At 46.2% G+C, this 14,156-nt stretch overlaps 1 protein-coding gene across 4 annotated transcripts in view; it reads right to left on the minus strand.

Moving 5' to 3' along the window:
* Positions 1-14,156, minus strand: part of drc7 (dynein regulatory complex subunit 7) — a 106,714-nt gene that overhangs the window by 17,860 nt on the left and 74,698 nt on the right. For all 4 annotated transcript variants that reach the window (XM_085909015.1, XM_085909101.1, XM_085908946.1 and 1 more), the window contains one exon: positions 5,919-6,133. In XM_085909015.1, coding sequence (XP_085765141.1) covers positions 5,919-6,133 — 215 coding nt within the window. The remainder of the gene's footprint in view (positions 1-5,918; positions 6,134-14,156) is intronic.

The raw sequence follows: 14,156 nt of genomic DNA on the forward strand, positions 1-14,156 counted from the left end.
ATCGAACACATTTGTAGGTTTCATAAAATGCAAATAAATTAAATAAAAAAAGAAGTGTTTTTTTGTTTTTTATTTTGAAAAGTATATATATAATGCCATTTTTTCTTTTGTTTCATTTCTGTTAGGGTTGATAGACCTGTTTGATCCAATGCTTGTTGGAATGTAACCTGTCATAATTACCCAAACGTGTCCTGTCTTAACAAAGTAGTAAAACAAAGTGCTAAGATCCCTTGAATTGATTGACCAGCTGCAGAGGAAGCAATCAAAGTTGTTCTGTTTACACATCGTAAAGCACCCCCTGCTATGATTTGACCAGAGGCCAGGGGTTCAGCCCCACCCTGTCCACTCACCCCCACCCTGCTTCTCTCAATAAATATGCTCTTGCAAGAGCAAGAAGTCAGACTAAGTCAGACTTCGTTCGAACATCGCTGTATGCACAGTGACTGACGATCGATCTCTCCACTTGCAAGTGCTCAAAGGGCATACTGTCTCCGGTGTTCTTTGCAAAATAAGTTAGTGAGCACCACTCTAACAATTTCATTTTGATTTCATTTTCGAATCATGTTATTTTGTTCCGTTTCAGTTGCGAACATGAATTGGACCGGTCAGCATCACGCTTTCATTGTGGAAATGTTTATCAAGAACGAATCTGTAACTACAACACAACAACCATTCCGTTTGCGCTTCAGACTTGGTAGACATGATCCCGTATCAGCTAAGAACACAATCTTGTTATGGGTTATAACTTCAGAACCAATGGATCAGCGTTGAAACGAAACTCAACCGGCCGACCTCCCACCGCCAGAATTCCAGAAAATGTGGCAGCGGCAAGACCAAAATAACATTATTTGAAAATGAAACGAAAATAAAATGAAACGAAACTAAACAAAATGGCATTTTATGTAATTTTTGAAAATAATAAAAATGTTTTTGTTTCTTTGATTTATTAGCATTTTATTAACCCTACAAATGTGTCAGAACGTTTTGCCGGACCCTGTAGAACAGACCTGGGCATTGTACGGCCCTTTGGTTGACGTGTAAGGTTCATTGGAAATAACAAAATAAACATATTTTCTCCGTGAGTCGTCACCCCCCTCCGTGAGTCGTCACCCCCCTCCGTGAGTCGTCACCTTATCGTGGTGGAGGGGTTTGCGTGCCCCTATGATCCTAGGAGCCATGTTGTCTGGGGCTTCATGCCCCTGGTAGGGTCACCCATGGCAGAAGGGTCCTAGGTGAGGGGCCAGACAAAGCACGGCTCAGAAGACCCCTGATGATGATTACAATAAATGGACGTCGTTTTCCCTCGCCCGGACGCGGGTCACCGGGGCCCCTCTCTGGAGCCAGGCCTGGAGGTGGGGCTCGAAGGCGAGCGCCTGGTGGCCGGGCCTTCGCTCATGGGGTCCGGTCGGGCATAGCCCGAAAAGAAAACGTGGGTCCCCCTTCCAATGGGCTCACCACCTATAGGAGGGGCCAAAGGGGTCGGGTGCATAGTGAGCTGGGCGGCGGCCAAAGGCGGGGACCTTGGCGGTCCGATCCCCGGCTGGAGAAACTGGCTCTAGGGACATGGAATGTCACCTCTCTGGCTGGAAAGGAGCCCGAGCTGGTGTGTGAGGCAGAAAGGTTCCGACAAGATATAGTCGGACTTGCCTCCACACATAGTTTGGGCTCTGGTACAAGTCCTCTCGAGAGGGGCTGGACTCTCTTCCACTCTGGAGTTGCCCACGGTGAGAGGCGTCGAGCAGGTGTTGGCATACTTATTGCCCCCCGGCTGGGCGCCTGCACATTGGGGTTCACCCCGGTGAGCGAGAGGGTAGCCTCCCTCCGCCTTCGGGTGGGGGGACGGGTCCTGACTGTTGTCTGTGTCTATGCACCGAACGGCAGCTCAGAGTACCCACCCTTCTTAGAGTCCCTGGAGGAAGTGCTGGAGAGCGCTCCTTCTGGGGACTCCATCGTTCTACTGGGTGACTTCTATGCTCACGTGGGCAATGACATTGAGACCTGGAAGGGCGTGATTGGGAGGAACGCCCCCCCCGATCTGAACCCGAGCGGTGTTCTATTATTGGAATTCTGTGCTCGCAACGGATTTTCTATAATGAACACCATGTTCAAGCATAAGGGTGTCCATGTGTGCACTTGGCACCAGGACACCCTAGGCCGCAGTTCGTTGATCGACCTTGTAGTCGTGTCATCGGATTTGCGGCCGCATGTTTTGGACACTCGGGTGAAGAGAGGGGCGGAGCTGTCAACTGATCACCACCTTGTGGTGGGTTGGCTCCGATGGTGGGGGAAGATGCCGGTCCGACCTGGCAGGCCCAAACGCTCTGTGAGGGTCTGCTGGGAACGTCTGTCAGAATCCCCTGTCAGGAAGAGCTTCAACTCCCACCTCCGGCAGAGCTTTTTCCACGTCCCGGGGGAGGCGGGGGACATTGAGTCAGAGTGGACCTTGTTCCGCGCCTCCATTGTTGAGGCAGCCGACCGGAGCTGTGGCCGTAAGGTTGTTGGTGCCTGTCGTGGCGGCAATCCCCGAACCCGGTGGTGGACACCGGCGGTAAGGGATGCCGTCAAGCTGAAGAAGGAGTCCTATAGGGCCTTTTTGGCCTGCGGGACTCCGGAGGCAGCTGACAGGTACCGGATGGCCAAGCGGAACGCGGCTTCGGCGGTTGCTGAGGCAAAAACTCGGGCGTGGGAGGAGTTTGGCGAGGCCATGGAGAATGACTTCCGGACGGCTTCGAGGAAATTCTGGTCCACCATCCGGCGTCTCAGGAGGGGGAAGCAGTGCACGGTCAACACTGTTTACAGTGGAGATGGTGTGCTGCTGACCTCGACTCGGGATGCCGTGAGTCGGTGGGGGGAATACTTCGAAGACCTCCTCAATTCCACCGACACGCCTTCCATTGTGGAAGCAGGGCCTGGGGACTCTGAGGCGGACTCTCCAATCTCGGAGGTCGAAGTCACTGAGGTAGTCAAAAAACTCCTCGGTGGCAAGGCCCCGGGGGTGGATGAGATCCGCCCGGAGTTCTTAAAGGCTCTGGATGTTGTGGGGCTGTCATGGCTGACACGCCTCTACAGCATTGCGTGGACATCGGGGACGGTGCCTCTGGATTGGCAGACTGGGGTGGTGGTTCCCCTCTTTAAGAAGGGGGACCGGAGGGTGTGTTCCAATTACAGGGGAATCACACTCCTCAGCCTCCCTGGTAAGGTCTATTCAGGGGTGCTGGAGAGGAGGATCCGTCGGGAGGTCGAACCTCGGATTCAGGAGGAGCAATGTGGCTTTCGTCCTGGCCGTGGAACAGTGGACCAGCTCTACACCCTCGGCAGGATCCTCGAGGGTGCATGGGAGTTCGCCCAACCAGTCCACATGTGTTTTGTGGACTTGGAGAAGGCGTTCGACCGTGTCCCTCGGGAGGTTCTCTGGGGGGTGCTTCGGGAGTACGGGGTGCCGAGCCAACTGATAAGGGCGGTTCGGTCCCTGTATAACCGATGCCAGAGTTTGGTCCGCATTTCCGGCAGTAAGTCGGATTCGTTCCCAGTGAGGGTTGGACTCCGCCAAGGCTGGCCTTTGTCACCGATTCTGTTCATAATTTTTATGGACAGAATTTCTAGGCGCAGCCGAGGCGTTGAGGGGGTCCGGTTTGGGGACCTCAGCATCGCGTCTCTGCTTTTTGCAGATGACGTGGTGCTGTTGGCTTCTTCAGTCCGTGATCTCCAGCAATCACTGGAGCGGTTCGCAGCCGAGTGTGAAGCGGTCGGGATGAGGGTCAGCACCTCCAAATTCGAGTCCATGGTCCTCGGTCGGAAAAGGGTGGAATGCCCTCTCCGGATCGGGGATGAGATCCTGCCCCAAGTGGAGGAGTTCAAGTATCTTGGGGTCTTGTTCACGAGTGAGGGCAGGATGGAGCGCGAGATCGACAGGCGGATCGGCGCAGCGTCGGCAGTAATGCGGACTCTGTACCGGTCCGTCGTGGTGAAGAGAGAGCTGAGCCAAAAGGCAAAGCTCTCGATTTACCGGTCGATCTACGCTCCTACCCTCACCTATGGTCACGAGCTATGGGTCGTGACCGAAAGAACGAGATCCAGGATACAAGCGGCTGAAATGAGTTTCCTCCGCAGGGTGTCCGGGCTCTCCCTTAGAGATAGGGTGAGAAGCTCGGTCATCCGGGAGAGACTCGGAGTAGAGCCGCTGCTCCTCCACGTTGAGAGGAGCCAGATGAGGTGGCTCGGGCATCTCATCAGGATGCCTCCTGGACGCCTCCCTGGGGAGGTGTTCCGGGCATGTCCCACCGGTAGGAGACCCCGGGGTCGACCCAGGACGCGCTGGAGAGACTACGTCTCTCGGCTGGCCTGGGAACGCCTTGGGATCCCCCGGGATGAGCTGGAGGAAGTGGCTGGGGAGAGGGAGGTCTGGGAGTCCCTCCTAAAGCTGCTGCCCCCGCGACCCGACCCCGGATAAGCGGAAGAAGATGAAATGAATGACATATTTTCTTATTTTACTTGATGCATGGACTGAAGCTGCGTTGCTTTTATTTTGAAGTTGGTTTTTATTCACGTACATGATGACGCAATACGTATATCAAGGCGTGCGAGACGTGCGCATGATTGGATCATTGTCGCTAGCAAGTCACAAGACTTAAGCCCTCAGAAATGCCCGCTGCTAAAAAAAGGTAGATGCCGAATGCAGGGTTTTCAACAAAAACTGGACTGCTAAGTATTTATTTACTGAAGTCGGAGGTAAAGCCGTGTGTTTAGTTTGCGGGGAGCAGATCGCCGTGTTTAAAGACTACAATTTGAGTCGGCATTACGAGACTCCACCTCAGACATGCAACCTCACTTTGATGCACTCGTTAAAGCACAGCAGAGACTAGATTTCTCTCACTGAACAAGAAAAAAGAATTAAAAAATGTAAGAAGGTAGAAGTTTTAAAGCATGTTTTTATGGTTGAGTTGTGCATGATTTTAATTGTAGTGTGGTTATTTTTATTTGTATGTTTAGTGTGTTTTTATTATGTTGTTTTAGTGATTTAATTATTTAATTACATGCTTTTCTTCAGAGATATTGATTACCTGATTGCCTGCATCTAAGTTTATTGGATAAATGTCACAGATAGTAAAAAACGTTCACATTTTGTGAATCACATTGTTTTGGGAAAATTTGATTGAATAAATGACATTTTTTGCAAGGAAAACTCACTTTTTCATTACTTAATTATGATATATACTCTTACCAGCTTGTCAAAAATAATGTTATTTACTGCTTTTTATAAAGAAATGCAATTAATAATATGAAGAATTGAGTTCAGCCTTTTGGCCGGCCCTCCACAATATTTTCAGTTTCTCATGTGGCCCCATGGAAAAAATAATTGCCCACCCCTGCTGTAGAAGCTCTGTCCTCTGCAAGGGAGTCGGAGTCGAGCCTTTGTTCCTCTGCGTTGAGAGGAGCAAGAAGAAGTGGTTCAGACATCTGATTAAGATGCCTCCTGGATGCCTCCCTGGTGAGGTGTTCCAGGCATGTCCCTTGGTGGGAGGTCCCGGGGTCGACCCAGGACACAGTGGAGAGACTTTATCTTGGCTGGCTCGGGAATGCCTTGGGCTCCTTTGGGAGGAGTTGGTTGAAGTGGCTGGGGCGAGGGGAATCAGGGCTTTTTTGTAAAAGCTGCTGCCCCCACGACCGGACTCAGGATAAGCGTTGGAAAATTGATGGATAGACGGATGCACAGATGGATTGAGTGGGTGGATGGAGGGATGGACTGCCTTGATGCCCAACTGTGCCTGAGTCCTCCATTCACCCAGACATTAACTAACAGTTGATCGACGAGCTAACCAATTCACTCATTGACTGACAAACGGATGACGGTGGGTGATCTAAACAGAAACGACTACATAATACTGTCTACTATATATTTGCTCTCAGGAGTGATTTACCAGCAAAGGTCGCTCTTCTGGCGCTGCTTCCTTTGGCAACTGTACATTTCTATCGAAGATGACTTGTCTGTAGTAGAGGAAGTCCTCGCGGCCCTCGAAGCTCTCTGTCATTTCCCCTGGTGTGTACACACGCCGTACTAGGCCATCCACACGAGCGCTGCTAAATTCCATGTCATGCTCATTGCCATCTGGTTGAGCTGACGTGAATTTGTGAACTGAAAATAAAGTTAGTAATGGGTTAAAACCTTTGCCAATTGAAAGTATTTAAAAGAAAATGAGCAAACAACTGTGGAGAAATAAGAGAGGCAGACTGGGGAGAGCATGAAGAGACTTTTTACTTATTTTTTAATCTTTTCACACTTTTAGACTTGGATTGGGCATTGTTTAAAGAATGATTCTGTTTTGGATTCTGGGTCCTCATTGTGGTTCCAGTTCCAAATGACACTTGATTCTGATTCTTAAAGTGGGCATGGTCAAAAAAAAAAAGTTTGCATTGTTTAAATCAGGCCCTGGGATTTATCAGGGGTCTCCAAATGTTTTTCTTGTGTGGCCCGCAGCATACACTGAAATGAAAACTTCACATGGTCCATGTCATTTGTCTCTATTTTACGATAGTAATTATTTTCCAAGATTGTTCTCAAGTTTCACTACTTTGTTTTCAAACAATAACCGATTCTTCATTGATATTTTACTTTATTACCAAACTCACCATTTTACTCAGTAAATACATATTTTCTCAGTAAGTTTATTTCTAAAGATGGCATTGACATGAAATTTTTACCAGATTTCGGTAACAACTCATGCAATCCACGCACACAAACCATAGATGTCCAAGAATTAAGTGTAATAATGTGAAATGGCACTGGGGAATGTTACTGAACACATGACTAAAGGGAGGAACACAAAGACACAGAAAGCCAAGACACCAGCTGAAATCTCAAAGTACCGTATTGGCCCGAATATAAGAGGACCCCGATTATCAAAGTCAAAGTCTGCTTTATTGTCAATTTCTTCACATGTTAAGACACACAAAGAGATCGAAATTACGTTTCCCACCGTCCCACGGTGACTAGACACATTACACAACACATACAAGCAAACAGCACAGAGTAAAAACGAATAGACAAGAGCGATGAATAAGTAATAAGCAAATAACCCAATAAATAAACAATAAATAAATAAATGGACATATAAGAGGAGCAAAATGGAGCAAGTGTGCATACAGCAGACAGCCAGAATATAGCGCAGAACAGGACGTTATGCAGCCAAGGGTGGAGGGGGAGAGAATTCAGGATTCTGACAGCTTGGAGTATGAAGCTGTTGGTGAGTCTGGTGGTGCGGGAGCGCAGGCATCTGTACCTCTTCCCAGAGGGCAGAAGATCAAACAAAGAGTGAGCGGGGTGACTCACATCACACAATCGCGGTCGCTTTGCGGGTGAAACGGGAGGTGTAAATGTCCTTCAGGGAGGGGAGTGAAGCCCTGATCTTACTAGCTTTGTTCACTATGCGCTGCAGGCCCTTCATGTTGTATTCTGTGCAACCACCACCCCACACAGCGATACAACTGGAGAGGACGCTCAATGGTGCCACGGTAGAATGTGGTCATGATGGCAGGAGGAGCACTCGCTCGCCTGAGTTTACGCAGAAAGTACAGGCGGCGCTGAGCTTTCTTCGCCAGCGACGCAGCGTTGGTGGTCCAGGAGAGGACCTCACTGATGTGCACCCCCAGGAATCTGGTGCTGGTCACTCTCTCCACCACAGCACCGTCGATGGTCAGCGGCAGGTGTTGGGTGTGACCCTTCCGGAAGTCAACAACAATCTCCTTGGTCTTGCTGACGTTCAACAGAAGGTTGTTGTCCAAAAGGTCGACCTCCAATCTGTAGTGAGTGTAGGTCAGGGTGAAGAGCAGCGGACTGAGCACGCAGCCTTGAGGGGCCCCCGTACTCAGCGTGATGCTGCCGGAGACATTGTCGCCAACACGCACTACCTGAAGCCTCTGACAGTAGCCAGTTGCAAAGGTAGGTAATGAGGCCCAGCTTGTCGAGTTTGCAGATGAGACACTGTGGAACAATGGTGTTGAATGCAGAACTGAAGTCCACAAACAGCAATCTCACATACGAGTCTCTGTTCCGATTGGACCGAGGACCGATTGGCTCGGTACGCAAAGTGGAAGGGGTCTATGGTGGGGGGAAGAACAGATCTGACGTGCGCCATGACAAGCCGCTCAAAGACGACCCCCCTTTTTCAAGACTGAAGTTTGGAAAAAAAAAACTTTTTTTGAACGCCAAATTTAATTTTATACAGAAAATATTTACAGCATATCTGAAACAAATGATTATGACAATCTGAATAAGAAAAAACATTGAAATAAAATAATGCAAATTGGTTGAAACTTGAGAGTAGCTGAGATCTGTCATGTCAGAACATTACTCCTCACAAACAAACATCCTCTGCCTTGCTGTGCTCAGTGTCACTGTCCTCACTCCCATCCTCTGGCTCCGCTGGCTCCTCCCATAGCACGTCATCCTCACTGCCGTCCAAGGCATTTGATATATAACATTTTTTAAACCCGTGGATAATGCTCTTTGGGGAAACTGCATCCCATGCGTGGAGGATCCACTCACAGAGCAAACATACAGGAGGCTTCTGAATCTTTCCTGTCGGTGTGAGTGCGTGATCATCAGACAGGAACCACTCTGTGTAATTCTTTCGCAGATTGTCTTTGAATGGTTTGTTGACCACAATATCCAACACCTGCAGCTGACTTGTCATCCCTCCCGGAATGATCACTAGGTCGCCGTTCATCGCCTTCACTTGTTTTTTGGTCTGATCCAGACAAGTGTCCACGAAATGCATCAAAAATCAGCATGTTCCTCATTTTTCTGAGTCCCCCACGCCGTCTGCCCCACACAACCTCGAGCCAGTCTACTACAAGCTCGGTCTCCATCCAGCTCTTTTCCTGGGCACGTACAATAATGCCAGCTGGCATCGCCTCCTTAGGTACTGTCTTACGTTTTAAAACCACATACATATGTTCAGAATATGGTTCCGTCTGCGAGGCAGGCTACATGACTGTAACACGGGTCTTCTTATTTCCAGTGGCTTTTATAATAAAAGATTTCTCACCTTTCTTGTGTACAGTGACAGGTGTTGGCATATCAAAAAAACACAGCATTGTCAATCTGATCCAGTGGGTAAGAGTGCTTTTTCCTTAAATTGACCATATAGCGCTGAAGACAACAGATTATCTTCAAAGTCAGAGGGCAGGCGCTGTGCTAGACTTGTTCTGCGTCGCAGTGTTAGTCTGTTACTCCACATCATTAGTCCGTTACGTTCATTATTTTACACCAGCTGAGGCTTGGGTTAAAGTCAGCGGTGGGTATGTTTAGCTCTTTGTTTATTTCCACGGCCTTGAGCTGAATGACAGCTCTGCTGATGGGCATCCCGTCCTTTCGTTTCTCGTTCACGTACGCGCATACACTCCTGTCGAGCTCTTGAAAGCGGCCGCTCTGAGGACCACGGAAAGCTTTTCTCTGACTGTGAGCATTTTTTAGGCCATCTTTTTTAGTTCTCCATCTCCGTACATTGCACTCTGTGACACCATATTTCACAGCCGCTTGGCAATTGTTTGAAGACTCTGCCTCATTTATCACGAGCATCTTGAAGTTTGCGTCATAACTTCTCAGCTGCTGGTTAACCTGGCCGATCTTCGATGCACTTTTCTCCAGATTGTCGCTACCTTTCTCCATTTTCTGTTATCTCTTCTCTTATTTTCTTGTGTTTTCTTTCTTACCGCTGTTATTTTTCTTCTTCGTGCTTCCGCTACTTCTAGTATTTATTTTATTTTTCTTCTTTGTGACGGGTTCGCTTTGGCCTGGGGAGTTAAGTTCAGCGTTCACTTTGAAGGTATCTGGCGCCCCCTAGCGTTGTGAATGTCTAGGGCCCTTAAATAAGACAACCCCCACTTTTCAGTCTTATTTCAATGCAAAAAACATCGTCTTATATTCGGGCCAAATTGGTAAATAGGAAGTAATCCTCCACCTTAATAATAATGTGCAAATTACCGTATTGAACCGAATATAAAACAGTGTTTTTTGCATTGAAATAAGACTAAAAAAGTGGGGGTCGTCTTACATTTGGGGTCTAGACATTATTCCCATTCACAACGCTAGATGGCGCCAGGCCAAAGTGAAAACCTGTCATGAAGAATAAAAATAATAATAACGGCAGTACAAAAAAGAAAAAGAAAAATTAGCGGTAAGAAAGAAAAGAGAAGAAAATAAGAGATAACAGAAAATGGAGAAACGTTGCGACAATCTGGAGAAAAGTAGGTCGAAGATCGGCCAGGTTAACCGGCTGAGGAGAAGGTATGATGCAAACTTCAAGATGATGGTGATAAATGAGGCAGAGTCTTCAAACAATTGCAAAGCAGCTGTGGAATATGGTGTCACAGAGTATAATGTACGGAAATAGAGAGCTCAAAAAGATTGCCTAAAAAATGCTCACAATCAGAGAAAAGCTTTCCGTGTCCTCAGAGCGGCCGCTTTCAAGAGCTCGACAGGAGGGTGTGCGCGTACGTGGACAGTGACACTGAGCACACCGAGGCAGAGGATGTTTGTGAGGAGTAATGTTCTGACATGACAGATCTCAGCTACTCTCAAGTTTAATCCAGTTTGCATTATTTTATTGCAATGTTTTTTCTTATTCAGATTTGTTTCAAGACTACAGTTAGTTAGACTTCGTTCTGATGGTTAATGCAGTTACCGCAATTTTGTTGTTTTATCACAGTAGATTGGTATATTTACATTTCAAAAACCAGAAGCCATTCATTTACAAATGTGATTGCACTTTAGTTTACATATTTAAATGTTCAGATATTAAGATGTGATGGACAGTTTTTGCATGATTTGAATGAGGCAAAATAACATGCGTTTTGAGTCTTGAAAAAGAGGGGTTTATCTATAATCAGGTCGTCTTATATTCGGGCCAATATGGTAATATCAGCTAATTCAGTCCCAACCGATGGCCTATAGAAAGGTGTTTCTGGTATCAAACAAGAAACATCTCATGATGGGTAGACGTAAAGCTCTCTCTCAAGACCTCCGCAACCTTATTGTTGCAAACCATAATGATGGCATTTTACAGAAGGTTTTCCCAACTTCTGAACGTTACAGTGAGCACTGCTGGGGCCATAATCTGGAAGCGGAAATAGCATCATTTCACTATGAACCGACCACAACCAGGTGCTCCTCGCAACATTTCTGACAGAGTGAAAAGAAATTTCATAAGAGTCGTCCAAAAGCCAAGGACCACTTGTGCAGCCCTTCAGAAAGACCTGAAATTACAGGTACAATTGTTTCAAAGAAAACAATGAGTAATGCACTCAACCGTCACGCTCACCATGTATGAATCTTACTGAAGAAAAAGCATGTTGAAGCTCGTTTAAGAAGAATAAGAATAAGAATAGTTTAAATAGACAGTTTAAATAAACAATTAAACCATTTTAGGAGCATTACAGGAGAATTATCTGGAAAATAATGAATAATTTGAACAGTGGCGTGATTGGGACACGAGACAAAGAGAAACATAAATGAACAAATTAAAAGAACTACAATGAATTTATTTTTATCAATTTGTAATTGATGGGCAAATTCTATGTTAAAGATGTTGACATTTGGATTTTGGAAGAAGTATGATTTAAGATGTGTGATGGATTGGACTTCAATATGGCGATCGAGAAATCTTTTGTCGAAAAGGCTAAATTAACAGAATTTAAATTGTAAAAACGGGGGCTCTATGTTAATTCACAACACTAAGAGAAAGCAAATGGATAATTCACAAATTGCATAGAGTTAATAGATCTGAGAAAGAAAAAAGTCATATAAAAAAGATGTAGCTCAACTTTTAGGAGCAAAAGGCCGGAAGGTAATTAATTACATTCAAGCAAGACAGGATGCAGATGGGAATTGTTTACATACATCAACGTTAGCAGAGATATCAGACAAAAAGGAGGGAGATCCGAGAAAGAAAAACACTACTCTGCCAGCGTGAGACAAACACAGACTGCTGGATTATTTGATACAAAACATTTCATGTTGCTTTTCGCAGTTAGATGATGACTCGATGATAGTAAAGCAACTATTGCAATAAAAACCAAGGATGATTTGGCACGGATAAAATAAACTATGATGACTATGCTATGAAAGGGCCATGATTGGAATTAAAATACATGGGGATTAGAAATTGCTTATAATAATCAATGTTTACATTTTTCAATTGAGATATAGCTGATTGAGATCAAGCAATTTTAATCAATTAGGACCTCAAAACTATTTCAACATAGTCAGGACGCAACCACCTCGGCAGAACACTGTCACGTGCCGTACCAGCTGTCATCAGTCGGTCGGTAACTTTCCTCCACAAAATGTCAGCCACGCTCAGTCATCAGAGACAAATACCTGCACCTGTTAAGATCGTTAAGGACACTATTTAAACCCCATAAAATCTAACCAGCCAGTCAGTCAGTTCATCTTGTTACCTACAGTAGTCCTGGTCCTGTTTGCCAGTTTCCACGTTCGTGATACCACCCCGCGTACTAGCGTCTCGTGACCTGTACCTTGTTCCTTGCTGATTCCCAGTTGCCGACCAACATTTGCACAACTGACCGACCACGCCCAAACGCCGCCAGCCCTGGCCAACTGCCCAATCATTGGCCAAGCCTTCACCTTGTTACTTTGACCATGACGCACCTGATCTCCACTTCCCCTTTCCCCAAACATCAATAAAGACTCAGTGTATCTGTTGCATTTGGTTGTCCTGCTCGCCTCTCGTGTGTCAAACACTAAAACCATGGATGAATGCTGCTGGAGATTTAGGATAGAATACTTATTGATTAGATGTTTTGGAAGTGATGTTGGAGCACATATGGTGTTCAGTTTTGTGCGTGGTTTGTTTGTTTCAGGGGCCCACGTGGTTGGCATGAAGGGGCCATGTCCTATTGAGATTGTGGCTGACATGTTTGTCTCTGTGTCCTTCTTTGTCTAGATCACAGGTTTCAAACTCTGGCCCGCGGACCAAAAATAATTTGGCCCGCGAAGCAATACCAAATGACTATTAGAGCTGGCCCACCAGGACATAGTGCACGCACCAATAAAACTACAAACACCCTCTCTTCTGTTGACAGTTGTCATTGCGACCTCATGCTAATACCGATCCCGTGCTTGGATTCCCCACAAAAAATGGCGAATAGAAAGGGAGAAAACAGGAACCTTCTGGACAGGTGGGAAGCAGAATATTTGTTTGTATTGTATTGTTTTACACTTGTAAACAGTTACAAGTGTAAAAGACAAACCTCTTTGTCAATGTGGCTATAACAAAGGAGTATGACATTCGACGACATTATGAAACGAAATATCATGATAAGTACAAGGACCTTGACATGACTCAAAGGCTCCAGAAAGTAGAGGTGATGAAAAGAAGCTTGGTTTCACAAAAGACAATGTTAAAAAAAGCCACATCAGAAACAGAAGCTGTTGCAAAGGCTAGTTTTATTGCGGCGACAGAGATCGCAAAATCAGCTTGGTCCTTCAACGAGGGAGTTTGTGAAAAAGTGCATGATGAAAATTTGTGACTTGGTATGCCCAGAAAAAAAGCAATCATTTTCAAACGTTAGCCTGGGCAGAAATACAGTAGCTGCTTGCACATGTGATCTAGCCACCAATTTACATGACCAGTTGACAGAAAAGGTAAAGGATTTGGTTGCATTGCTGTGGATGAGAGCAGAGACGCATCTGATACCGCACAGCTGTTAGTCTTCATCCATGGAGTGGACTCAAATCTGTGTTGATACTGGGGAACTTTTGGGATTAAAATCAATGCATGGAACAACCACAGGAAAGGAAATCTTTGAAGAAGTTTACAAATGTGTAAATGAAATGAAGCTGCCGTTGGATAAACTCGTGGGATTAACGACAGACGGTGCGCCAGCGATGTGTGGTCGAAAGAGTGGACTGGTGCTTAGAGTGTAGGAAATGATGCGGGAAGAGAACTGTGCAGGTGAGCTAACTGTTTAGCACTGCATTATACATAATCACTGTGTGGCAAAGCCCTAAAGATGCAACATGTTATGAACACAGTAACACGACTAGTAAACTTCATCAGAGCCAAAGGTCTCAATCACCGCCAGTTCAAGTCCTTTTTGGAGGAGTGTGGTGCACAACACGCAGACGTGCCGTATCA

The sequence above is a fragment of the Syngnathus leptorhynchus genome, chromosome 1 (genome assembly GCF_054491065.1).
Source record: "Syngnathus leptorhynchus isolate UIUO chromosome 1, UIUO_Slep, whole genome shotgun sequence".
Taxonomy (NCBI): domain Eukaryota; kingdom Metazoa; phylum Chordata; class Actinopteri; order Syngnathiformes; family Syngnathidae; genus Syngnathus; species Syngnathus leptorhynchus.